The sequence below is a fragment of the Herpailurus yagouaroundi genome, unplaced genomic scaffold (assembly GCF_014898765.1).
Source record: "Herpailurus yagouaroundi ecotype Mexico unplaced genomic scaffold, PumYag 220, whole genome shotgun sequence".
NCBI lineage: Eukaryota > Metazoa > Chordata > Mammalia > Carnivora > Felidae > Herpailurus > Herpailurus yagouaroundi.
The window spans coordinates 3,937,205-3,960,099 of record NW_024412451.1 but is presented as its reverse complement, the minus strand read 5'-3'; the positions used below and the strand labels follow the sequence as shown (position 1 = coordinate 3,960,099).

At 59.9% G+C, this 22,895-nt stretch overlaps 3 protein-coding genes and 4 long non-coding RNA genes across 15 annotated transcripts in view; 3 read left to right on the top strand and 4 right to left on the bottom strand.

Moving 5' to 3' along the window:
- The window catches only part of NAPA (NSF attachment protein alpha), a 27,779-nt gene extending 25,548 nt beyond the window's left edge, over positions 1-2,231 (top strand). For both annotated transcript variants that reach the window (XM_040457548.1, XM_040457549.1), the window contains exons 10-11: positions 521-571; positions 1,460-2,231. In XM_040457548.1, coding sequence (XP_040313482.1) covers positions 521-571; positions 1,460-1,561 — 153 coding nt within the window. In that variant the 3' untranslated portion in view covers positions 1,562-2,231. The remainder of the gene's footprint in view (positions 1-520; positions 572-1,459) is intronic.
- On the bottom strand, positions 246-1,239 carry LOC121018694 (uncharacterized). Its single transcript, XR_005785291.1, has 2 exons — positions 922-1,239; positions 246-276 (listed from the first exon to the last, which is right to left on the bottom strand). It is a non-coding gene; the product is annotated as an uncharacterized LOC121018694 (long non-coding RNA).
- A 176-nt stretch (positions 2,232-2,407) lies between the features above and the next one.
- On the bottom strand, positions 2,408-4,988 carry LOC121018693 (uncharacterized). Of its 3 annotated transcripts, XR_005785289.1 has the most exons (4): positions 4,903-4,988; positions 4,520-4,611; positions 4,072-4,188; positions 3,920-3,968 (listed from the first exon to the last, which is right to left on the bottom strand). It is a non-coding gene; the product is annotated as an uncharacterized LOC121018693 (long non-coding RNA). The 3 variants fall into 3 exon arrangements; XR_005785290.1 differs by lacking the exon at positions 3,920-3,968 and adding an exon at positions 2,408-2,492 and having other exon boundaries at positions 4,520-4,982; XR_005785288.1 differs by having other exon boundaries at positions 4,520-4,982.
- A 216-nt stretch (positions 4,989-5,204) lies between these two features.
- On the top strand, positions 5,205-12,396 carry KPTN (kaptin, actin binding protein). Of its 4 annotated transcripts, none has more exons than XM_040457543.1 (13): positions 5,205-5,445; positions 5,782-5,864; positions 5,989-6,073; positions 6,168-6,222; positions 7,416-7,551; positions 7,681-7,754; positions 8,062-8,171; positions 8,268-8,345; positions 8,976-9,051; positions 9,739-9,874; positions 9,965-10,147; positions 11,482-11,527; positions 11,961-12,396. In XM_040457543.1, the coding sequence occupies exons 1-13, from the start codon at positions 5,223-5,225 to the stop codon at positions 12,074-12,076; spliced, it is 1,401 nt and encodes a 466-aa protein (XP_040313477.1). In that variant the 5' UTR covers positions 5,205-5,222; the 3' UTR covers positions 12,077-12,396. The 4 variants fall into 4 exon arrangements, with proteins under 4 accessions (XP_040313477.1, XP_040313478.1, XP_040313479.1 ...); XM_040457545.1 differs by having other exon boundaries at positions 5,208-5,445; positions 7,476-7,551; XM_040457544.1 differs by lacking the exon at positions 11,482-11,527 and having other exon boundaries at positions 5,207-5,445.
- Positions 12,397-14,666: 2,270 nt separating this feature from the next.
- SLC8A2 (solute carrier family 8 member A2) overlaps positions 14,667-22,895 on the top strand; it is a 28,419-nt gene continuing 20,190 nt past the window's right edge. For both annotated transcript variants that reach the window (XM_040457538.1, XM_040457539.1), the window contains exons 1-2: positions 14,667-14,779; positions 18,816-19,505. In XM_040457538.1, coding sequence (XP_040313472.1) covers positions 18,831-19,505 — 675 coding nt within the window. In that variant the 5' untranslated portion in view covers positions 14,667-14,779; positions 18,816-18,830. The remainder of the gene's footprint in view (positions 14,780-18,815; positions 19,506-22,895) is intronic.
- On the bottom strand, positions 20,218-21,385 carry LOC121018690 (uncharacterized). The gene is made up of 2 exons (XR_005785287.1): positions 20,736-21,385; positions 20,218-20,657 (listed from the first exon to the last, which is right to left on the bottom strand). It is a non-coding gene; the product is annotated as an uncharacterized LOC121018690 (long non-coding RNA).
- LOC121018688 (uncharacterized) lies at positions 21,461-22,889 on the bottom strand. 2 transcript variants are annotated; one of them, XR_005785285.1, is made up of 3 exons: positions 22,743-22,889; positions 21,983-22,198; positions 21,461-21,835 (listed from the first exon to the last, which is right to left on the bottom strand). It is a non-coding gene; the product is annotated as an uncharacterized LOC121018688 (long non-coding RNA). The 2 variants fall into 2 exon arrangements; XR_005785284.1 differs by lacking the exon at positions 21,461-21,835 and having other exon boundaries at positions 21,981-22,198.

The following is a 22,895-nucleotide window of genomic DNA, read 5'->3' as shown; positions in this document are numbered from 1 at the left end:
AATGTTTATTTATTTTTGGGACAGAGAGAGACAGAGCATGAATGGGGGAGGGGCAGAGAGAGAGGGAGACACAGAATCGGAAACAGGCTCCAGGCTCTGAGCCATCAGCCCAGAGCCTGACGCGGGGCTCGAACTCCCGGACCGCGAGATCATGACCTGGCTGAAGTCGGACACTTAACCAACTGCGCCACCCAGGCGCCCCTGTGCGGTGGTTCTTAAGGGTCTTCCGTCTTTGTTTTGTTTTCCCTCCTGTGCGTGTGGGCCTCCGTTTTCTAGCTGGGAAAAGTAAGGCTCGGGTGGCGACGGAGACGGTGGAGCTGGGAGGCCGCGTGATCTCACGCACGCACATGCCTGCATGCACACGCACAGGGCAGGACTGGAAACTACCCCTTCCTCCCGGCACGGGAGCCCCCTGACCTGCGCCGCCGGGTCAGGCGTGGATCTAACGGGTGGATCCAGTCCAGGTCAGGCACGCGGCCGGCCTTGGCCCCTGACCCGTCTGCCTGCCATTTTCTTGCAGAAATTGTTAGACGCCCACGAGGAGCAGAACATTGACAGCTACACCGAAGCGGTGAGTGGCCGTGGCGGGGCCCGCCCTTCTCAGACACAGTCTCCTGGGAGTCCCACCCACCCTTTCTCTGGCCCCGGCCCCGGCTGTGAATTCCTTTGTTCAGTCACCCCAGAATTCTCCCAAGGAACCCCAGAGGTACAGGGAGGTGTTCTCCCCACATTAGAGATGATGGCAGTGAGGTGCGGGGACTCGTCCTCGGCCCCTTGGGGGCAGAGCTGGGATGCAGACCCGTGTGTGTCTGCCCCTGAAGGCCAAGGTCTTTGCGGCACTCGGTGCCCCAGGTGAGCAGCTGGGAGGAGCAGGGAGGGAGGGGGACGCATCGTGGAAGGGCTCCCTCTTCCAGCACCAACCTCCGTGACAGAACCACCCCACGGAGGTGTTTCTTCCTTTCCATACTCTGTTCTGAACATTCTGGAACTCTGTTGGGCCCAGGTCAGGTCCTGATCCAGTCGTCTGGACTGCATCTGTCAATCACGTTTCCTGGGGGCCCTTCAGGAATCCTACACCGCTACCGATGACGGAGACCAGAGTCCCTCCGGTCCATCCTGCCCCGGGCGGTGGGTGGGACGCGAGGAGGATAAGCCACAGAGAAGGGAGAAGCAGGGCCATGGCAGGGCGACAGGCCCCCATCCCCGTGGCGTCCGGAACAGGCCGCCCTCACGCAGCCTGGCCTGTTTCCCACCCAGAAAACAAGGAAGCTGGACCGTTCTATGCCACAAAAATCCTTTCTTTTCCCCAAGGCAGCCTTAGAGGGAGCCCCCCTCCCCTCGCTCCTCCTCAGGGAGGCTGGCCGGGAAACACCCAGAGAACCTGGGACTGGGGACAAGGAGGGCGTCAGGGCCGGCTGTGGGACCGGCGCCCTCTGCCACCGCCCCCACTGTGTCGCAGGTGAAGGAGTACGACTCCATCTCCCGGCTGGACCAGTGGCTCACCACCATGCTGCTTCGCATCAAGAAGACGATCCAGGGTGACGAGGAAGACCTGCGCTAAGCGCCCCCAGCCCCCTGGCACCCGTCCTCCTGCCCCGTCTTCTCTACCCCCGCGCCCCTCCAGCGCGTGAGCCCAGAGACGTGGGGCCGAGACCTTGGCTGCGAGACCTCCCCTCCCTTCCCGCAGAGGAGTCTCCCCAAGCCGCGGTGCGGGCTCAGCACTGCCGCGGGGCCCCCGAGGCTGGGCCTGCCGGCCGGACAGTCCCCCTCTGTTCTCGCTGCACCCCCTCGCCTCCTGCCCGTTTATTTAATCCCCCCCCCCCCCCCCAGAGGTGCCCTTCTCTGCCCCAAACACAGAACCTCTGACACAGACCTGTTTGCTGTGGGTGCCGCCAGGGGTGGGGGGTCAGCATCTGGTCCCCCGCCTCCTGACCGGCTGAGTCGCAAGACTGGCTTCGGTCTCTCCCACCTGCCCTCCAGCCGAGCCCTGAGCACACGTAGCCGCTGAGATTTGCTCTCCCCGTGGGGGCAGGCTCCTTCCCCTCCGGTGCCGGGAACCCCCACGGCGTCCTGCAGCCCTGACCTCTCAGGATAGACCGCAGGCCCTGGAGCTCAGAGGGCCGTCCCCGCGCCCACCCTGACATCTGCTCCTTCCCTAGTGCTTTGAGGTTTTGTGGTCGGAAGCTGCAGCTGGCCTGAGAAAGAAAAATAAAAAAGAACACTTCGCATGAGTCTCTCTTCCTCCTCACCTCTGCTGCCCCGTTGTGTCTCCGGGGCTGGTGTCCTGTCTCCCTTCCCGCCTGGTCCCCACCCTGGGCTCTGGGCACACTCTGTGGGGAAAAAGAGGGTGAGTGTGACCGGGATCCTGGGCTCAGGGAGGAGCCGCGGGCTTGGCATTCTGGGCGCACCTGCCTCGAATCCACGTTCTCCGGGTTCTGTGGGCCTCGGTTTCCTCCCCTGGGACAGTGGGGGGCCGCGTCAGCCTCAGCCGGCTGGAGGGATGGAAGGCACCCTTACTCAGCAGTAAGGGTGGGAGAGGCCCACTGAACCTCTCGGCCTCCCCTCGTGCCCATGTTGCCCTGAAAGGAGGGTTGAAAGCCCCGGTGGCATCTGTTGGGGCCCGCTGAGCTCACAAGAAAAGGGAGGAGACGACTTAGGTAGGCAGGGCATGAGGACGACCAAGTGGGTATCGGAAGGAACCACAGGAGTGGCCTCGGAAAGCTTGGTCAGGACCACCTGCCTGAAAGCTTGGTCAGGACCACCTGCCTCGTCCACACCCCACGATGTAGGCATGTGTGTTGGTGAGCAGTCTGATGTGCTTGCACTGCCCCAGGCATGGGGCTGGGCCCTCCTGGGGGGGGGGGGGGGGGGGCAAAAGGGGGGGGCGCCCCCCCCCCCCCCCCGCCCCCACCCCGGGGGGGGGCAGGGAGTGGGGGGGGGAGGGGGGGTGGGGACAGGATGCAGAGGCGGGCCTGCCCGGGAGACCCAGGTGGAGACCCACCCTCAAAGAGGTGCTCCAGACGACGGCCTGGAAGAAGTTCAAGAGAGGTTCAGGTTCATGGTGTCAAGGGAGTGTGGACCATGACACCCTGCCCTGCTCCTGTCCCCTTCAGCTCCTCCCACAGCTCCAGGGGACTGATGATGGCTGCCTAGAACTCAGTTCTAAGGTTCCTGAGAGCTGAGATCGATTGCTGACGTCTGCTGTGGGCACAGGCTGAAGGTAAGTGGTGCCTGAATCTGTTTCTGCCGTCAGTGACCTAAACAGAGAGTCTCAACCCTGGCTGTGCTGAAAATCATTAAAAGTACACAGGCTTGGGGCACAGCACAATAGACTGGGATTTGGTTGAAGTTCTCCACTCTTCTGGGGGTTTTTGTTTTTTCCTGAAAATTCCACAGCTGATTCAAATTCGCCGCTAGAGGCGGAAACCATTAAACAGGACAATTCTTTCCTTTCAAACCTATAGCTTCCATTATTCACTCAACAGATATTAAGTGAATGTAGTTTAGAGGTTACCACGGGACACAGAGGCCTGAAGAAAACATTGTTCAGAAGCAGAATTAGACCCCACATTCTACTCAGCAAGTATTTACTAAGCACCTACCGTATGCCATGCCTGGTCTAAACCCTGGGAATACAGCATTAGCCACATATCCAGACCCTGCCCTCCTGGAGGTTTTACTCCCCAACTCCCCACATCCCAAAGTCTGGAGCTGACATGAAGCCCCTCTTCACCACCCTCCAGATCCTATGTGCCTTTGAGCACTTTCCTCTTACATTTCCTTTGTAACAAGTCCTCGTTGGGGCGCCTGGGTGGCTCGGTTGAGCATCCAACTCTTGATTTTGGCTCAGGTCATGATCTCAGGGTCGTGGGATCAAGCTCTGCATCGGGCTCCTCGCTGAGTGTGGAGCCTGCTTGGGATTCTCCCTCTCTCCCTCTCTCTCTGCCCCTCTCCTACTCCTGCTCTTCCTCTCTCAAAAAAAAACAAAACAAAAAAAGTTGTCCACTGTGCTTGGCAAAGGGCCTGGCACAGAGTTTATGGATTTTTAACACATATTTACTGAATGCTTACTTTATGTCCGGACTTGTGGTCCAGGTGCTGGGGATGTAACTGTGACCAAGGGAGATCCAGTCACCGCCTTCACGGATCTTGCAGTCCTCGTGCATCCGCGCACACGCAGGCACGTTTCTGCAGGGTGGGGTGGTGGTGACAAGTTTACTCAATGTGGCCACAACAGTTGGACAACTCATGTCTACTGGAAGTGATTTTCTGGTGTATACAGAGTGCCCAAACCCCTGATGCCCTTCTAGGGACCAAAAAAACCCCACATAGGAACCCCTTGAAGACCCCACAGTCAGAAACACCTGGTTAAGGTCCAGTCTCCACCATTTTCTAGCATCTCGGGGCCACGATTTCATCCTCTACACACTGGGAGAAGCAACTTCTTGGCGGGGTTGCAAGGATTCATTGAGATAAATGAGCACTTACTATGCTCACTTAAGCGTTATCGCGCACTTACTGTGTCCCAGCACGTAAACGCTGAGTCGATGAACGCGGGTTAACCATAGCGGGGTGGTTGTCAGCATTCAGAGATCATCTGGGCCAGCATGACTAGCAGAAAGGTATTCAGTAAAGGAGGTGCCAGGACAAAAGGCCAGATCCTTTTTCCTTGGCTAAGCATGCATTTCACCATTTTAAAGGTAACGTGATTAAAAGAACTCTGGGACAGTCTTGTTTGGACTCTACTTCTTAGCGAAGCTGTGTGATCTTAGACAAAATGACCTCCTGCGTCTGGATTCCAGCCTGTTCGTGGGTTTTAAGTCAATCGACAGAGCCAAAGCGCTTAGAACAGTTCCTGGCACGTACGGACTATATTGAGTTGTATGACTCTTATTGTTCTACCTGCCACACAACCCACAGCGAGGGCCACCACCTCCCAGCTTCAGGCCACAATCAGCCAGCAGGCCCCTCTCCGGGACTCCGAAAAGGAGCGGGGAGGAGCGCGCAGGCGCGATGGGGGGGTGGGGGTGGGGTCTTCAGGGAAGCCCTGGCAGCCCGACGGGTGGCCATCTTGGTAAAGGGCAACGACGCCAGCTGCTCTACGTCATCAGTCTGCGCGACGGGCGAGCACCCGGCCGTCCGGGTCGTTTCGGGAGCGGTGGGTGGGGTGGGGTAGGGCGGGCGGCGGCGGGCGCTGCCGGGGCGAGTGGTGGAGGGGCGTGATGGGGGAGGCGGCCGTGGCCGCAGGGCCTTGCCCGCTGCGCGAGGATAGCTTCACGCGCTTCTCGTCGCAGAGCAACGTGTACGGGCTGGCGGGCGGCGCGGGCGGGCGCGGGGAGCTGCTGGCCGCCACCCTTAAAGGCAAGGTGCTGGGCTTCCGCTACCAGGACCTCCGACAGAAAATCCGGCCCGTGGCCAAGGAGCTGCAGTTCAACTATACTCCCGGTGCGTGGCCCCAGGGGGGGGGGGGGGGGGGCGCCTGGAACGTGGTGTTGAGAAGGCTTCTGAGGCCCTGAGCTGGGTCCCCATGATAGGAGAATGGGATCCGGGTGATTGAAAGGGGTGAAGGCTGATGATCAGGAGGCATTGGTGTCAGTGGTTAGGGTTCAGGATTCCTCGTACCGTGGTTATGATGATCAGGACTCACATGGAGCCAGAAGTAATGATAATTGCAGAGATGGTCGGAGATTAGCGATTACTAGAGGTCAGGGGTCGCCATGATGGCGGATAGAGGGGTCAGAAGTCTGCCTGAAACGCGAACTTTGAACTGTCCCCTCCCAGTGGACGCGGAGATCGTCTCCATCGACACCTTCAACAAGTCGCCCCCAAAGCGGGGCCTGGTTGTGGGGATCACGTTCATCAAGGTATCCAGCCTCCCTCCACCTGCCCATTCCCTTCTCCTCACACGCACACGGCGCATCCCCCTGAGTCTCACCCAGATGCCCCTTGGTGCCGCTCCTCTTTCCTGAGGCCGGTTTCCCATCCCAGGATTCAGGGGACAAGGGCAGCCCGTTCCTTAACATTTACTGCGACTATGAGCCTGGCTCTGAGTACAATCTTGACTCCATTGCCCGTAAGTGTGGGCTCCGGGGAAGGAGGGATGGGGAAGATGGGAGGGGGGGACCTGTCAGGTCCCCGGTGTCTGTCTGCGTGTGCTCCCCTTACAGAGAGCTGCCTGAACCTGGAACTCCAGTTCACTCCTTTCCAGCTGTGCCATGCAGAGTATGTAAGCCACAGGTGTATTACAATAGTGTGTGTGTGTGTGTGCATGTGTGTAGGGGAGGAGGCTGCAGCAAACGAGGCAGCAAACCTACCAGAAGAGTGTCAGACTCTCGTTTTGTTCTTTTTTTTTTTTTTTTTTTAACAATGTTTTTAATGTTTATTCATTTTTGAGAGACACAGCGTGAGCGGGGAAGGGGCGGAGAGAGAGAGACGCAGAATCTGAAACAGGCTCCAGGCTCCGAGCTGTCAGCCCAGAGCCCGACGCGGGGCTCGAACTCACAAACTGTGAGATCCTGACCTGAGCCAAAGTCGGACGCTCAACTGACTGAGCCACCCAGGCGCCCCTCTTGTTTTGTTCTTTAGAGCACGGTGCTTTTAAGGTCGCTATTTAGATCCTCTGAGCGCTAACTGAGCACCTGTGTCCTAGACATCGAGAACGCTCAGGTTCTGGGGTTCTCGACTTGGACTCTCAAGGACCCAGAGGGGCGAAGTTTTCTGGAGTCGTAAGCTCTGAGATTCCAAGATCTGAAAGCTCTGCTGTTTGGCAATTCAGAGATTTCGTGATGATAAAGTCGTTCTTCTATTTCATAGTCTCGTATTTCAAGGAGGTGGAATACAGACCATCTGGGATATGAGGTTCTAGAACCCCAAAATATGAGAATTCCAGTCTAGAGCTCCAGATTCCATTCTAGGACATCGGTGGTCTAGCACAGCCCTTGGCAAAGCTTTTCTGCTAAGGGCCGGTCTTTATCATAACAACTGAAGTCCGCCATTGTAGGAAGAAGGCAGCCATCGATACTATGTCAATGAACGGTGTGGCTGTGCTCTAGTACAACTTTATTGACAAAAATCGGTAAGTTGGATTTGGTCAGAAGGTCATAGTTTGCCAACTTCTGGTCTTAACAGGTGAGAATTCTAGACACTGATGTTCTGGATTCTAGGATTTGGATGTTGCGCCATTTTACGAGTCGGAACATCCACCGTGGCAATTTCTAAAAGTTCTGGTATTTCAAAGGAGACAGGAAACAGAACTTGGGGAACAGTGGAGTTCTAGATTAAAGAGTTTCTAGCGTTCTGGGTTTCTGCGACCCTTTCTAGAGCTCTCCACGTTCCATTCCTGAACCCACGTCCAGAATGAGGACTCCAGCAGGCAAGGAAGGGCTCTAGAAACAGAACGTTTCTATGATTCTAAGGTTGGAAAATTCTATACGTGGACTCTACCTCACAGGCATTCTAGACTTCTTTGCTTTCAGGGTCCAGGTTGGGAACCAGCTGGACACAGTGTTTCTCCTGAGTGGGAATGACCCGGCCATTCATCTCTACAAGGAGGTGAGGCAGAGTGGGGTGTGGCAGGCAGAGCCCTGCTCTCTCGGGCTGCCATGGGCTGGTGCGGGGTCTGCGCATGAGACTGGCCACCGACACGTTTCAAGTCAGGGGGGTCGGTCTTCGTTCCCCCAGAACGAGGGGCTGCATCAGTTTGAAGAACATCCCGTGGAAAACCTCTTCCCGGAGCTCACGAATCTGACCAGTAGGTAAGAGAGCCCCCGAAAGAGGCCAGCGGGGCCCCAGGGAGGCGGCCTCCGAGAAATCAAGTGGTGGCAAAGCCCTCAGGGACGGTAGAGACAGAGATGACCTCAGAGAAACTGGGCAGGGGAGGTGAGTTCAGAAAACTCCGGCCATACACACGAAGTCGATGGCGAGTGGTGATCCCAGAGAGAAATCAGGCCCAGCGGGGCCCCAGGGCGACAGGAAGGGGGCGGAGGCTCCTGGGGAGGCAGAATGTGGGGCCAGTATCTGATGATGCCCTCCGACCCCTCCGTCCACCTGCCCACCCACCAGCGTCCTCTGGCTTGATGTCCACAATCTCCCCGGCACATCCCGGCGACTCTCCGCTCTGGGTTGTCAGAGCGGTTATGTCCGAGTTGCCCACGTGGACCAGCGAAGTCAAGGTGATGGGCGGGATGGGGGCCGGGCAGGGGGCGGGGTGGGTGGGCGGGCGGGGCCCTGAGTCCTCGCCCCCCCCCCCCCCCCCCCCCCCCACACAGAGGTTCTGCAGACATGGACCATCCTGCAGGACGGCCCCATCTCCCGAGTGATCGTGTTCAGCCTCTCAGCCCCCGAGGGTGAGCTCTGGGGTGGGGGGTGACCCTGCAGACTCAGCTCCCCACTCCCAGATTCACACCCCTCTCCCGGAGCGTCCAGCCCCTGCCCATCCCTCCCATGCTCCCTCCCTCCCCTCTGTGCCCTCACATTCATTTCAGCCACTTGCCCCTGGATTCTAATCTGCGTCCTTTACCCTGGAGTTGACCTGCTTTTCCTTCGTCTAACCGTCAGCCCTCACATCGTGACTTCCTCTGATCCCCCTCTCTGGCCTCCTCACCCTGTCTCTTGCTGCTGTCTGCCCCCAAGCTTTTCCTGGGGACTCAGCGCTGCCCCCCCCAACCCAGGCTCCCCTCTCCTGCCTGTTGCTCTGTTCCTCTTGCTGTGGCCTGCCCTTCTCTGACGGCTCCGTTCGCCTGACCCCTGCGGGCTGCCTTCCGCCCCTCGGGTCGTTTCTTACTCGTCTCCCTCCCTGTCTGGTCTCACACCTGTTCCTCCCATCATCTTGTCTAACCGTGAAGCTTCCCTTCATAGCACGGCGGAGGTGGGGTCTCCCTCCTCTTTTAGAGCGGTGGGGCAGGGGAGGAGGGATGGCGAGGAGGAGCCTGGAGCCTGTCCCCTCAGGCCCCGCCCCACACGTGTCCCGTCTCCAGAGACCCAGGACCGGCCACAGCGGGAAGAGTACAGCGTGCTCGTGGCCAGCATGTTGGAACCAGCCGTGGTATATCGGTGAGCGGCCCGCACGGCGGACTCACAGGGGCGGCCTGACCTCCTGCTCCCGCACCGGGTCGTTCTCAGGAGGAAGCCCCCTCGGGTGAGGTTGTCCAGGGCTGGGCAGGTAAAGGTGATCGTGCCCCAGGGAGGGGGAGTGTGAGTGTTTGGGTCTAGAACTCGTAGCGGATCCATCGAAGCCTTGGGACGGGAACACAGATGTCTGCTCCCCCTGGACGAGCGTGTTGGCAAACGTTTAACTGCGGGCTCGTTGGGTGAGGAAGCCCTGACTTGTAGCGTTTGCCAGCTTCTGGGGTGTAACTTACTCCCGCTATGGCGGATTTTGAGCCGCCAACGCAGTGCTAGCCCGCGGTGGCTCACCTGATGTCCGAGCTGGAACCCAGCTCCCAGGCTCCAGGGAGGCGATGTGGGTGTCCGGACCGGAGGCCAGGGTGTCACCAGAAGGAATAAAGTGGGTTTCCGTTCGGGAGGGAGATGGCCCCGCCTCCAGGGGACAGAGATGGGAGTCCATATCGGTTGACAGTCTGCGTGAGCAGTCTGACGGACGTGAAGACGTCCGGGTCGGAGACGAGGGTGCCGAGGAGGAGCGGTGTGTCCAGACCTGAGCAGGGGAGCGGTGTGGGCCAAGGGCGGCGGGTGCCGTGGTGCGACCGCGGTCCCCCCCACCGCCTCCGTGACCCTCAGGGACCTGCTGAGCCGGGGCCTTGAGGACCAGCTTCTCCTGCCCGGCAGTGACCAGTTTGACAGCGTCCTCTGTGGCCTGGTCACTGATGTAGATCTGGACGGGCGGCCCGAAGTCCTGGTGGCCACCTACGGACAGGTGGGACCGGAGGGGTGGGGCTGCGATCCCCGGCCCCCTCCCGCCGCCCCGCGTCCCCGCGCGGTCCTAACCCCTCGCCCCCCTGCACAGGAGCTCCTCTGTTACAAGTACTTCGGCCCGGAGTCCGGGCTCCCCGAGGCCGAGCGGGGGTTCTGCTTGGTGTGGCAGAGAGACTTCTCCAGCCCACTGCTGGCGCTGGCACACGTGGACCTGACCGGGGACGGGCTGCGGGAGCTCGCCGTGGTCTCCCTGAAGGGCGTGCACATCCTGCAGGTAGCTGGACTCTTCAGGTCGGGGGGGGGGGCCCCCCTTGCAGCGGCGCCTGGGGTGGGGGTGTTTGCTCAGCCGCCTTCTCGAGGGCGCGTTCCCGCGGGAAACACGTCAGAGGCCACGGGGAGTAGCCACGCGAGGAGGTGGCCTCAAAGGCCCGACCCCACGGGAGCCCTGCAGCCCGAGCCCGTCGTTCGCACAAAGGGATCGTTGGCTGCAGGCCCCCTCTTGGAGGAGGGAGTGGCCTGTTTCTGGGAGGAGGTTCTCGCTGGCCAAGGACAGTCCCAGGAGCAGAGGCCGCTGGTTGGGGGGGGGGGGGGGCACCATCATGGCAAAGGGGGTTCCGACGTGGCATCTGTCAGCCCCAGCCCGCCCTCAGCCTCCTGACTTCAGCCCTCGGTTCCTCGTGCTTTGTCTGACTCTGTCCCTTCGCTGTGGCTTCACCCAGATCTGCCCCCACCCCCCGCCCAGTGATCTAACCTCTGCCCTCCCGCAGGGCCCGCTCTCCTCACTGCCTCGCCCTCTCCTCTGTGTGCAGCCGGCTGCGCTCCGGCTGTGGTCTGACCTCCCCCTTGCTGTCGCGTTCTGACTCCCGAACGACGTTTCCTACCCTCGTCCCGTAGCCTCCCCTCCGGGCCTCCCGCAGCCAGCCTCCGGCTTTCCACCAACGTCTAACCTTGGACCTTTCCACTTTGGCCTAACCTCGGAACTTTCTGTTGTGGTCAGGCCCTTGAGCTTTGGTCTGTTGTCCGGCCTTGGGCTGTACTTTGACCCCTGCCATGGCGGCCTAACTGCTGTAACCCCTGTTGGGGTCTAGTCGCCAACCGTTCAAGGGTCCGAGGTCCAACCCGGAACCCCCCCATTCCGTTTCACCTCCAACTAATGCAGTCTCCCCTCCAGCCTTTTCCCTGTGGCGCCCCCCCCCCCCCCGCCACCGCTCAGGCTGCCGTCCGCCTTTGGCTCCCAGTGTGGTGTTTGCCTTGGCCGTATCTCCGGTCTGCCTCCAAGACGTCTCTGTATGGTCTAGCCTGGGTTCTTTCTCCTGGAAGCTAACCATACCGCCTCCTCTGCTCTTTGCTTGGGTCTTTTCCTACCATCTGTGCCTCAATGGAATGGTCTAGGTTTGACCTCGGAAGAAAGGGGAACCGTTGGACCCCGGCGGAGAGGTCGCAGGTTAGACCCTAATGGAAAGGGCGTAGGTTTGATCCTAGTGGAAGAGGCTGTGGTCCGACTGTGGGAGAAAGGACTTCCTTCCCTGTGGTCTGACCATCCCTTCACCAAGGCCTCATCCCTCATTCAGGCCGTCTCACTGTAATCTCTTCTGCCCTTTCTGCCAGGGTCTAGCCTCAGACGCTCCAGCCAGGGTCGCACTCTGTCCCTCAGGTGATGCCACATTGCTGCCTTTTTCACTTTGGTTGGTTCTTTCTCTGTCCCGTTGGCCTACTCTTTGTTGGCAAGGTCTCGCCTCAGTCTCCCCCACTGTGGTCTAACCTCGGCCTCGCCTCCCATTCAGGGCGGTCTGTCTCCCATGTTTTGGTCCTCCCCTGTCCTTTCCGAGTCCTGACCTCAGACCCGTCCGATTGGGTGCCGTCTTTGTTCTTCCCACTGGGAATTCACTAAAGGCCGTCCCCCTGGGTCTGACCTTCACCCCTTCACAGGGACCTGTTCCCCCACCCCACCGGCCGGTCTGCGCTCCGGCCTCCCGCCGCAGCCGAGCTCCGGGCCTGTGGGATTGTCTCCTCCACACCATCCTGAGTGATCTAACCTGCACCCTGGCTGCCCGGTCTCAGCCCTGCCTTCCTCTTGTCCCCCACAGCACAGCCTGGTCCAGGCCTCGGAGCTGGTCCTGACCCGGCTTCGGCATCAAGTGCAGCAGAGGAGACGACGTCAGTCACAGAGGCCTGGGGACGGGGTGGGTCCAGAGCCTGCTGAGACCCCAGGCTCCTGAGCTCCTACCCACTGCCCGCCCCAGACGCTGGTGTGGTTCACTGGGGCCGTCACCTCCAGCCATTCGTGGTGGGGAAGCATCCTGAAGGAGAGGATGGTCTCCCCACACCCTCCAGTGGTAGAGCTGTGGGTTCCTGCTCTGGCTGTGCCCCGTTATGCCCTGTGAGCCTGGCTGACACACTCCTTCTCTGTGCCTCAGTGTCCCCATTTGGAAACGGGATGATCCCCCCCCAACTCCTGCCCCTCTTCCGCCCCTAATGAGAGTTGGTGAGCCAATGATTATTTATATGTCCGGAAGGACCAGACTTTTGAGTTGCCTTCATTCTCTTTCTTTTGTTCCGGGAAGCGGTTGGTGAGTGCCTGCTCTGTGCCAGGCTCCGCGCTGGGTGCTGGAGGAATGGAGGGAGGGGAATATGGGGAGAGAAAAGGCCAAGGTTAGACCTAGAAGTGGGCCCGAAGGGAGATCACGCTGTAGACCTCAGAGAACGGAGTAGGAGGTTAGAAACGAGGCCCTGTCATAAAGGCTGGAGTGAAACCAACGTGGAAAAGACTGTAGAATCCAACAGAAAGGACTGAGGTTGGACCCCAGGGGAGAGCCCCGGGTCTGAGGTTAGACCCAAGTGGAGAGCTCTGGGTCCAGTTAGACCCTGGTGGGAAAATACAGAGCTTAAGCCTCAGAGGAAAGGATATGGGGGGAAGGACTATTGTGGGGAAGCTATGGTCACATTGCAGCAGAGGGTTTGAGGCTAGACGCCCCCCGCCCCCGGATGAATAATGCCGAGGTTGGACCCTCACAAATGACTGTGGTTAGACCTCCCCAGCAGAACGCAAGTGAGTTTAGATCCCCTGAGATGAGACCCAGGAGGCAAAGACCCGGGGCTTGCCATGTTGGAAAGGACAAAGGTTAGACACGATTGAAAAGCCCCGGAGATCCAGGGACCAGGGAGTTTGAGGCGGAGGGGTGATGACTTCCCTGGCCACTGCTCTGCCGGCTGTGTCCTCTTCTCCAGCAAGGTGGGGGAATCGGGGACCTGGATCTCGGGGACCAGCAGAGGGCCGGACCGCAAGAGCCCTTGCCCTCCCCCACTGCAGGCCAGGAATAGACTCTGGGGCAGGACGGTTGGGGGATGATTCCTGAGGGGGATCTGGGCTGGTGGGGAGGGTGGGCCCTTTCCTCGCCGTGGCAGGGTTTGGGTGGGACTCCCGCTTCCTGGGGCCCCAGGGGCAGGCCCCACAGTCCCGGCCATCCGTACCACCTCCTACCACAGAAGCCCACCCAACAGCCTGACCACCCACGCCGGCCGTGAAGGCCCAAGCCACCGGGTGGGTTTTTAGGAGGCAGGAGCCCCACCGGCTCTTGGCCGCTCTCGCCGTCTCCCAGAACCCAGGCCCAAGCGTGGGAAACGGCCCGGAGCTGCGTTGGCTCCCTCGTCCCCTGGCAGCCTGCCCAAGGGGTGTCCAGCCTGGACTGGCGGTGGGCACCGATCGCTGGCAGGAGCGAGGTCTCCTCCCTCCTGCTGCCCGCCTGCCGAGGCGGAGAGCTGCCATCCCCTCCCGTCCTAGGCAGGAGTGGACCGCGGCACGGAATCGAAGTGAGCGTCGTTCGTGATGGCAGGGGTCTGTGAGGCGTGTGCGCCCCTGTGTGCCCGCTTCAGCACTCGCGATTTTGTGCCTGCAGGAGCCTGGGACGCTCGCCTGGTCCTTTGCAGTTTCCTTTCTCACTTCTTACTTGCTCCTCAGCGCGGGGCAGCGCGCAGTGTGGTGGCTTAAGGGTGTTGGAGCCTGGAGCCATGCTTGGCCGCTCTGTGCCTCAGTTTCCCCATCTGCAAACCGAGGCCGGCCGCAGCGACTTCGCAGGGCTGTTAGGAGGACTAGCGGTGTCAAGGCAGGGCAATCACTTAACAAGAAAATTTGCAACACCGTGCCACGGGGCACTTTGAATGGCAGCTGCTGTTACTATTACTGATGGGTGTGCCTTTGTGGTTGTTGCCGGCTTGCTTTGCGAGGTTCTGTGTCAGCAGGCGCGGCATGTGAATTTGGATCTAACTCTGGCTAAACATTCTTGCCCGCCCCGCCCCCCCCCCCCGTTCTGTGAGCCTGTAACTATTTGTAGCTGTTTTTTTGCTTCTTCGGCCCTTGTACGGATCAGTGTGTGTTGGGGAGGGCGAGGATGCTTGTGAATGACCCTCGGCACCCCACCTACCGCACACACTCACAGACACACACACACACACACACACACACGCACGCACGCACGCGTCTGCCGCTGTCCCCTGCCTGTAGTGCTGAAACTGCAGGGTGGGTGGGAGGCTTGGGCTCCCCCCAACCTCCTCTTGTCCAGGCCCCTCCCCAAGCCTCCCCCGCCTGTCGCCTGCCTCCCTTCTCCCCGCCTCCTCCTCCTCCCCTCCCTCTCCGGCTCCTCCTCCCTCCCAGCACTCTCCCCCGTCCCTCCTCCTCCCTCTCTCCTGACTCCCCCTCCCCCGTGTCCCTCCCCCCTCTTCCTCTCCTCCTTCTATCCCCTCTCCCTCCCCTCCTCCCCGGCTCTCCTCTCAGTCTCCAGCTTCTCTCTCTCTCTCTCTCTCTCTCTCTGTCTGTCTGTCTCTCTCTCTCTTTCCCTCTCTGTCGGGCGGAGGCGCCCACCACCGCCAGCCCAGTGCTAGGGGGACCTAGTCCAGGCTGTAGCTGCAGGTAAGAGACCCCCAGTTCTGGGAGGGGGGGGAGCGTGGAGGAAGGACGGTATTGCCCCAGGCGGGTGGAGGGGGACATGTGAGGAGCCAGGAGCCGCTCTTCCCTGAGCTCATTTATGGGGGGTGGGGGGCTGCATATTCCGGGCGGGGATACCGGGTCCCCTCTGTGGGGTGGAGGCACCGCCAGCAGCCAACATCCTCAGCCCCTCCTGGGTCGCAGGGAGCCTGGCCGGCTGGGGAGGGGGTGCCTCCTGGGTACTGAGGGAGCGAGAACACCCCAGCCCGTCTGGGGCAGCCCCCCTTCGTGTTCTCTCCCTCCGCCCCCGCCTTCCTGCGTCTGGGTCTCGTCTGTCTCTCCACATCTCTCGGGGGTCCTGTCCTGCACAGTCTGGCTGCCTCTCTGAGTCCCTTCCCCTGTGTCTCTGTCTGTCAGTCCCTCACTCCCGCCTCTGTCCCTCTGTGTCCCTCTGTGCCTGGGTCTGTTCTGTGTCTTTCGGGGGCTCTGTCTCTAAGTCCTTGGTTTCTTTCTCTCTGCCTTCCTCTTTCGCCATCTGTGTCTCTCCCTCCCTCCTGTCTCTGCTCCCCGGTGTCTCCGACTCTCCTGTCTCTGCGGGTCTCTCTCTCTCTCTCACACACATACACTCTCTCTCATTCTCTCTCTCTCTCCCCTGCCCCTCTCCTTCTCTCCATCTCTGTCTGTAGGTATGCGGTCTCTGTTTCTCTGCCTCTCTCTCTTCCCTGGTAGCGGGTTCACTCTCCTCCTACACACCTCTGTCCCCGCCCCTGGCAAGGGGGAGACCTGGAGGAAGAAGATCCCCACCCCCTGCAGAGTGGGCTCCCCCAGAAGCCAAGGAGTCCCCCAAACTCCTCTCCCTTCTGCCCAGCTCCCGCCCATCCTCTCGGCAGGCTTGTGCCCGTCCCTCCCCTGAGGACAGAGCCCCTCTCCTCCCTCTTCTGGTAGACTGGACGGTCCTTCCCGCAGTCTGACTTCTGTACCTTGTCTGCCGGTTGCCCAGTTCATCGCTTGCCTCATCCATCCTTTTGACAGTTGCCGAGCGCTTTTCCTCCGCCAGGCACAGCACTACGTCCTGGGGTGGATCAGGCCGGTCCTTTCTGCAGCCTTACCTCCATCGCTCTCAGGGCAGACCAGCCTCAGACCCATCCCTCGTGGGGGTGGATCCCCATCCCCCGGGGGCTCCCGGAGGGCCCCTCTGAGTCTGGAAGTCTCTGGCCAATACATCCTCCTCTTTCCTGGGGGGGAAGGGGACCCAGAAAGGTGGGCGAGAGTGAGTGACAGGGGAGAGGTGTGAGCCCAGCCACAGCAGCCCCCGCTGTGATGGGGTGAGGTCCTCCAGTACCCACGTGGGGCCCGATGGGTTCAAAGGAGCACCTCGTTCGGAGTCCCATGCCTTGACTTTCCATCCTCCCCTGCCCCGGAGTGGAAGCTGCCTGACCTGGCCAAGCTCTCTTCTCCCTCCGGACCTCGGTTTACCCATCCGTGCATGGTAGGCCTGAGCACTGAGACTATGTGTGACCCCCAGGCTGGGACACGGTTCACCCAGGAGCAGGAAGTGGGTGTGTTTAGAAGCTCGGGTCCCCACCTCTGAAGTCTCTCCGAGGAGCGCAGCAGGCAAGCCCTGGCCCCACCAAGCACAACCAGGAACCATGACCTCGCTCACCAACGTGAGGGAGGGAGGGAGGGGGCCCCACCCTGCAAGGCCAGACTGGACCCCCTTCCCTTACGCTTGCAATCCCGCCCTAGACAGGAGGTGTCTGAGACCCCGAGAGGCATGTGAGGCAGAACCGGGGCGCTCACCACTGGCCCAGCTGGGCACCTGCCCACGAGGGTGGGGGGACATCGGGAGATGCTATCATCTGCCCTCCGGACTCCTACCCTGGCCTCCACCCGATCCTTTTGCCCCCGGATTCTAAACCCAGATTAGGTTTCAGGGCTGCTGGTGGACGAAGAGAGGCAGAGACAGGCGCCTTCAGCAGAGAAAGTCCAGCTGTCCCCAGCGACAGGGCTCAGACCTCTTGGTCATTCATTTCACAAATATTTATCTCGTGCTTTCTCTTCCTGACCGCCCCCCCCCCCCACTCCCCTAAGGCCTCAGGTTTTGCAGGAAAAGGGATTGAGCCAGGATGCTTTGCCCATCCCCTGGGAAGGAGGGCAGGCATGAGGACCCCCCCCCCCTCGTTGGCTCACTGGCCTCCCTTGAGGACCTCAGCAGGAGGGACAGGTGGTTAGATGTGAGGGGGCACTTTCCAGGCCTTGGCCCTCCCATGAGAGAGGGAGTTAGATGCTTGAGATGAATTCCTGACTCCCAGGTGGCCCTTGTTTCTCCTGGAAGCCGGGGAGGAGGGAGGGAGAAGAGCGTGAGTCTTTGCTTTGGATCCTGGTGGGTTTGTAATTATGCCTAAGTTGTTGCTAATTAGGGGGCTGCTAATTAGATGTATCATTAGGGGCCTTGCTGAGGGGGCTAATTGTGCGGTGGCCCTTTAAGAATCCCCCCTCTCCCCGCCCCCACACACACACACACTCCTCAGGGATGTTCTGCCAACATTCTGCCTCCCTCCCCCAGAGGAGCGGGCTCCCAGCCCTTGAGTACGTGGGCGTGTTTTGGGGGCAGGCTGTGGGTTAGACTCGGAGAAGAACTTCCAGACAGAAATGGAAGTTACTGGGAGAACTGAGGTTGGTGGCCAAAGCAGCAGGGGTCAGACCTCTCCTTCTAGTCTCAGTCCCCCCCCCCCCCCAACCTTTTTTCAAAACAGGCTACTGGGTTACCATGGCAACATAAGAGTGGGGCCCAGGAGCTGGGAGTTGGGGCGACTCCCAGAGAGAGAAATGAAGCCAGCGTTGGTGCTGGGGGCTTTGAATGAGTTTTTAACCTCTCTGAGCCTTGGCCCTCTCATCTATGAGACCCCTAGGGCCTCGCCAAAGTGGGGTGGTGTCATTTTGAACAGAGAGCTCAGGGAGGGTGATGTCTGAGCAGAGAATTGGAGAAGAGAGGGTGAATACGTAGGGAACAGGGTCTCAGGAAGGGGGAAACAGCAGGCGCAAAGGCCCTGAGGCAAGAACTTGTCTAGCATGCGAGGAACCCGGAGGTGGCCGGGGCCAACGAGTAAGGGGGGACAGGGAGAGAGATGAAGCCAGAGAGGGAATGAGGAGGCCAGACCACACGAGACCTTGTCCAGGGCGAGGGCCGCAGTGTTCTGAGACTCAGTTGGGAGAGACACCTGCCAGCATCTCAGGGAAAGATGTGAGCCAGAGACCCTCCAGCAGTCTCTCTGCAGCCCCACCTCAGACAGACAGACAGACAGACAGACAGACAGGCAGACGGACATCCCAGCACCCGCCAAAGCCCAGGCCCTGCACAGGAGCCCTCTGAGGCCACCAGACTCAGCTCACGAACTTAGGGCCTCCAGCCCCTGGCCTCACCCACTAAATCATCCGGTCTGTGTCACTTGGGGCCTGGCTTCATCCATCCATCGTCCGTCTGTGGGATTCGTCTGTGTGGCCGGGCGGGTCCGCAGCCTGTTCTCTTTTCAGGGCCACATAACGTTCCGCTGCCCCCCCCCCCCCCCGGGGCTGTACTTCTCCGTCTGCTGCTGACAGGCATCCCTTCCGGGCGGGTTCCGGAGGGGCGCTGTTAGAAACAAAGCGGCGGCCGCGGACATTGTCGTGTGTGTGGCTTTCCGGCAGACACGCGTCCTAGGGCTCCTGGGTGCCCAGGTACCTGGGGGCGGAAACTGCCGGCCAGTAGGGTGCAGGACGTCCAGCCGCAACTCCCCGAAGTGGCGAGAGCAACGTCCACTCCGCCAGCAGCCTGTGACGCCCGTCTGTCTTCATCCTCCTCTCCCGGTCTCTGTCTGGCGCTCTCTGTCTCGTTGCGTCCCTGTCCCTCTGTGGCTCCCTCTGCCCCCACCCTCCCCCTCCCAGCCCCCAGCAAGCCTCGGGGGGGTGGGGGGGGGTGGGTCCCCGTGTGAATAGGCGGGGTGTGTGCCCCTCCCCCACACTTCTTCCTCCTCCCCCACAGGACCCGACACCCTCCATGGCTCCCCTGGCCTTAGTGGGGTTTGCACTCCTCCTGGGGACGGCCCCGTGCTCGGGGGCGGCCACCCCCACCCCCTCCCTGCCACCTCCCCCCGCCAATGACAGCGATGCCAGCACAGGGGGCTGCCAGGGCTCCAACCGTTGCCAGCCGGGGGTCCTGCTGCCCGTTTGGGAGCCTGATGACCCGTCGCTGGGTGACAAAGCGGCGCGGGCCGTGGTCTACTTCGTGGCCATGGTGTACATGTTCCTGGGCGTGTCCATCATCGCCGACCGCTTCATGGCGTCCATCGAGGTCATCACGTCCAAGGAGAAGGAGATCACCATCACCAAGGCCAACGGCGAGACCAGCGTGGGCACCGTCCGCATCTGGAACGAGACCGTGTCCAACCTGACGCTCATGGCCCTAGGCTCCTCAGCCCCCGAGATCCTGCTGTCTGTCATCGAGGTCTGTGGCCACAATTTCCAGGCGGGCGAGCTGGGCCCAGGCACCATCGTGGGCAGCGCCGCCTTCAACATGTTTGTGGTCATTGCCGTGTGCATCTACGTCATCCCAGCCGGCGAGAGCCGCAAGATCAAGCACTTGAGAGTCTTCTTCGTCACTGCCTCTTGGAGTATCTTCGCCTACGTCTGGCTTTATCTCATCCTTGCCGTCTTTTCCCCCGGCGTGGTCCAGGTGAGCAAGGACCCATCGGCACCTGCTCGGGGCACGTACGTCGGCAGAATCCAGAGGGGTGGCTCCCTGGGCCCGGAGACTTGGTTCATGCGTTCGCAGCAATGCATGCTCACATCGGGGAGGGCCACCAGGTATGGTTGTGCAGGTTGTGCACAAGGGCGGTGGGCCGGGGAAGGCAGTTTGGGGCCGGAGTCCATCGAGTGCGCCCACGCCATGTCTGGAGGGCTCCCGCAGCACCTGGAAAGGGCTCATCTGCCCAGAGGGGGTGGCATTTTGCAATATACCCGTCCAGAAGGAATGGCTTGAGCTCTTCTAACAGTGCCATACGTGTTGACAGAGTCCTTGTGATCTCTGCAATGGCTACCACAGGTCACAGCCTAGCTAGGTATTTGCCAGCTATGGAGTCGTGGCTCGCAAAATTCACTCATCATTCATAATCGATCTCTGATGTTAGGATAATTTATGCCGCATCGCTGAAATTTACACTCGCTCCGGTCCAACGCGGGTATGAACCGAGTCCGCTGCAAAGACCACTTTGCACGATTCATTCCAACAGTGAGACACAAGCTGGCCCCACCGCTCCGTAATTTACACCCCCCCCCATTCACATAACCAGTCGCCTCTCGTCTGTCCAGCGTCTTAACCGCGCTCCGCTAAGTCTCCCTGGAAGACGTTTGCCTAATTCATTTCCCACAACCCCAAGACTGCCACCTACATCTGCATAATTTATTTATGGGTCTGGCCCAGTTCGTTCACACACATGCATAATTTATTTGAGGCTACCCAGAATTCCTTCACACATGTGCGCAGCCTAGTCATGCAGATCTGTCAGGTTTTGCCAATTATAGGGGCATGTCCAGGGAGGAGCTGAGTGTTAGAAGCATAAAAATTCCTTGCAGGTGTTATAGAAACAGAACCGAGGGACCAGCAACCGCAGAGAGCTGAGGGAGAGATAGTAGCACCAGAAGACAGGGATGAGAGAGGGAGAGAGACAGTTGGCTGCAGTCGACTCACGGCTGTGATGGTGAGTTTCCTGGCTGCCAGGGTGAAAAGTACAGAAGGAGACATCACACAGTTCTCAAGCACGATTCAAGAGGACGGCGTCCTGACTCGGGTTTTCAGAGTGGTCTCTGATGAGGATCTAGAGCAGAACTAGGACAAGGATTTTAGACACCATGAGCCAGCCGGAGGAGGGATAGGAATATCCCTTTGCTGATGTGAAATACTTACGTAATAAGAGAGAGGTCTTCGAGAGTCTCGCGGTTCGGTGCGTGGAGCCCAGAGCCAGACACGCTCGAGTCAAACCCCACTTCTGCTGCTTCCCAGCTGTCCCTTGGGCGAGTTCCTCACCTGCTTTGTGCCTCAGTTTCCCCACCGGTCACCTGGGTGTCGTCATAGTACTGACGTCAGAGGGCCGTGTGGGGATCGAATAAACCACACGTGGAAGAGCTCGGGACAGCAGGCCTAGCACAGAGTAAATGCGAGCTATCCCTCCCATCACTAAACTTGCCTGTGCCGTTGGCCAAAGGAATCTCTAATAGAACAATGCGCGTTTCCACATGTAAGCGCTTCGGCAGGGCCACTTTAAAAGTCGTGATGTGGGAGCCAGCTGCTGGCACCTACTTATCCTGAACAAGTTTGGGCTCAAGAGGAAGAAAAAGATCAGGAAACAAGCCATGCAAGGAGTTGAGCAGAGGAGTGGATAGCTACAAGATTAAAAATAAGCGTATTCAGCATAGATTAAACCATACAGGAAAATACTTTGTATATATATAACAGAGTTGAGTTCTAGACTCCGACGATTAGAAGATTTTTCACCTGAGAGAGAGAGCGAGCGAGCTCATGCGCACCAGTGGGGGAGGGGCAGAGAGAGAGAGAGAGAGAGAGAGAGAGAGAGAGGGAGAGAAAGAATCCCAAGCAAGGTCCTGTGCTGTCGGTGCAGAGCCCGATGCCCGGGCTCGAACTCACGAAACGTGAGATCATGACCTGAGCTGAGATCAAAGAGTCAGCCGCTTAACCGACCAAGCCACCCAGGCGCCCCTCCAGCAGGAGGTTTCCAAGTGAGGCAGGACGTGGGACAATTCTGCATTGTGTGGGACCACCCCATGAGTCGCTGGATGTCGCCATCTGGGACCGCATCCCCCTCTCCGGTCACGGTGGCAACCCACAAACACCCCTAGATTGGTGAGAGCCCCCCCCCCTCTTGGGGGTGTCCTTGTGCACTGAACCTGTCTCACTTCTCCCGCAGGGTAGGCAGGTCCGTGGGCCCATCCGCAGTGGGTGCCCTGGAAAAAAGGATGTGAGCCTCCTAGAATCCACCTTTTCTTTACCTGCAGGGAGGAATGCACATCTTCGAGGTTTGAGATGGTCTTCTGATTACGGGAGCATTCCCCTGCCCTACACATACATAGTGGCCAGTTCCGAGGCCAGAGTTCACGTTACACCTTGTGTAGAAAATTCAGCTGCCTTTCACAAACCTGCCTGCTGGCTTTGTGAGGCTCCTGCCGGCTCTCTGGGCCATCAGGAAACCCAGCGACCAGGGTGGGGGTGTGAGGATTGGTTGGATCTTCAAAGATAGTTTGCCTTCTGGGCCCGGGTTAAAGATCCCTCGGGGGGCCAGCTGATGGTAAACTTTCACCTCTTCCTCCTTATCTTTACTGAGGAGGGTGACCATGGGCGGAGGAGTCCTGGACCTGCATAGGTAGAATAACGGTCATGTTAATTTTGAGCTCTTTTCCATGTGTCCGGAACCGACAGCGCTAAGCGCTAGGGGTACATAAGCAAATCCAGCCTTGGGGCCGTTCCCATTTTTACAGGCAAGAGGCTGAGCCACACTTGCCGCTTCTAGAAGCAGGATCTGAACTCTGCATTGCCTTGTCTCTCTGGGGAGATACAGCATGTAAACACAGGAGGAGCTTGTTTCATGGGGCTGTGATAGGAGCCAGACTTGTGCCTCTTTGAGAGTCAGAGTCCCGTCCCTAAGGGCCAAACGGATTCTAAGGAAGGAGAGTCCGGCAAAGGCTGCATTGGCGGGCGGGCGGGCGGGGGGTGGGGGGGGTGGCGGAATCGGGGAGCCTGGGGAAGAGGTGAGCGGCCCCGGGTGGCGGGTGGGGTTTGGACGAGTCCGGGCGTCCCAGGTGAGGAGGGGTGCAGGGGAAACCGAGCGGGGCGAAAAGGCCGGAGGGAGAGACAGGCAGGAAGGGACACAGGCTCCGCCCCCTGGGAAGAGGCACACACCAGCCGACACCGAACGAGACGGAGGCAGGGAGAGGAGACGACGGCCTGGACAGAGAGACAGAGGGAGACGGGGCGAGGCGGAGACGAGCCGACCGGAGAGCGCAGCAGAGAGGGGCGAGGCGGGGCGGGGACCGAGATGGGGACGGACGCGGG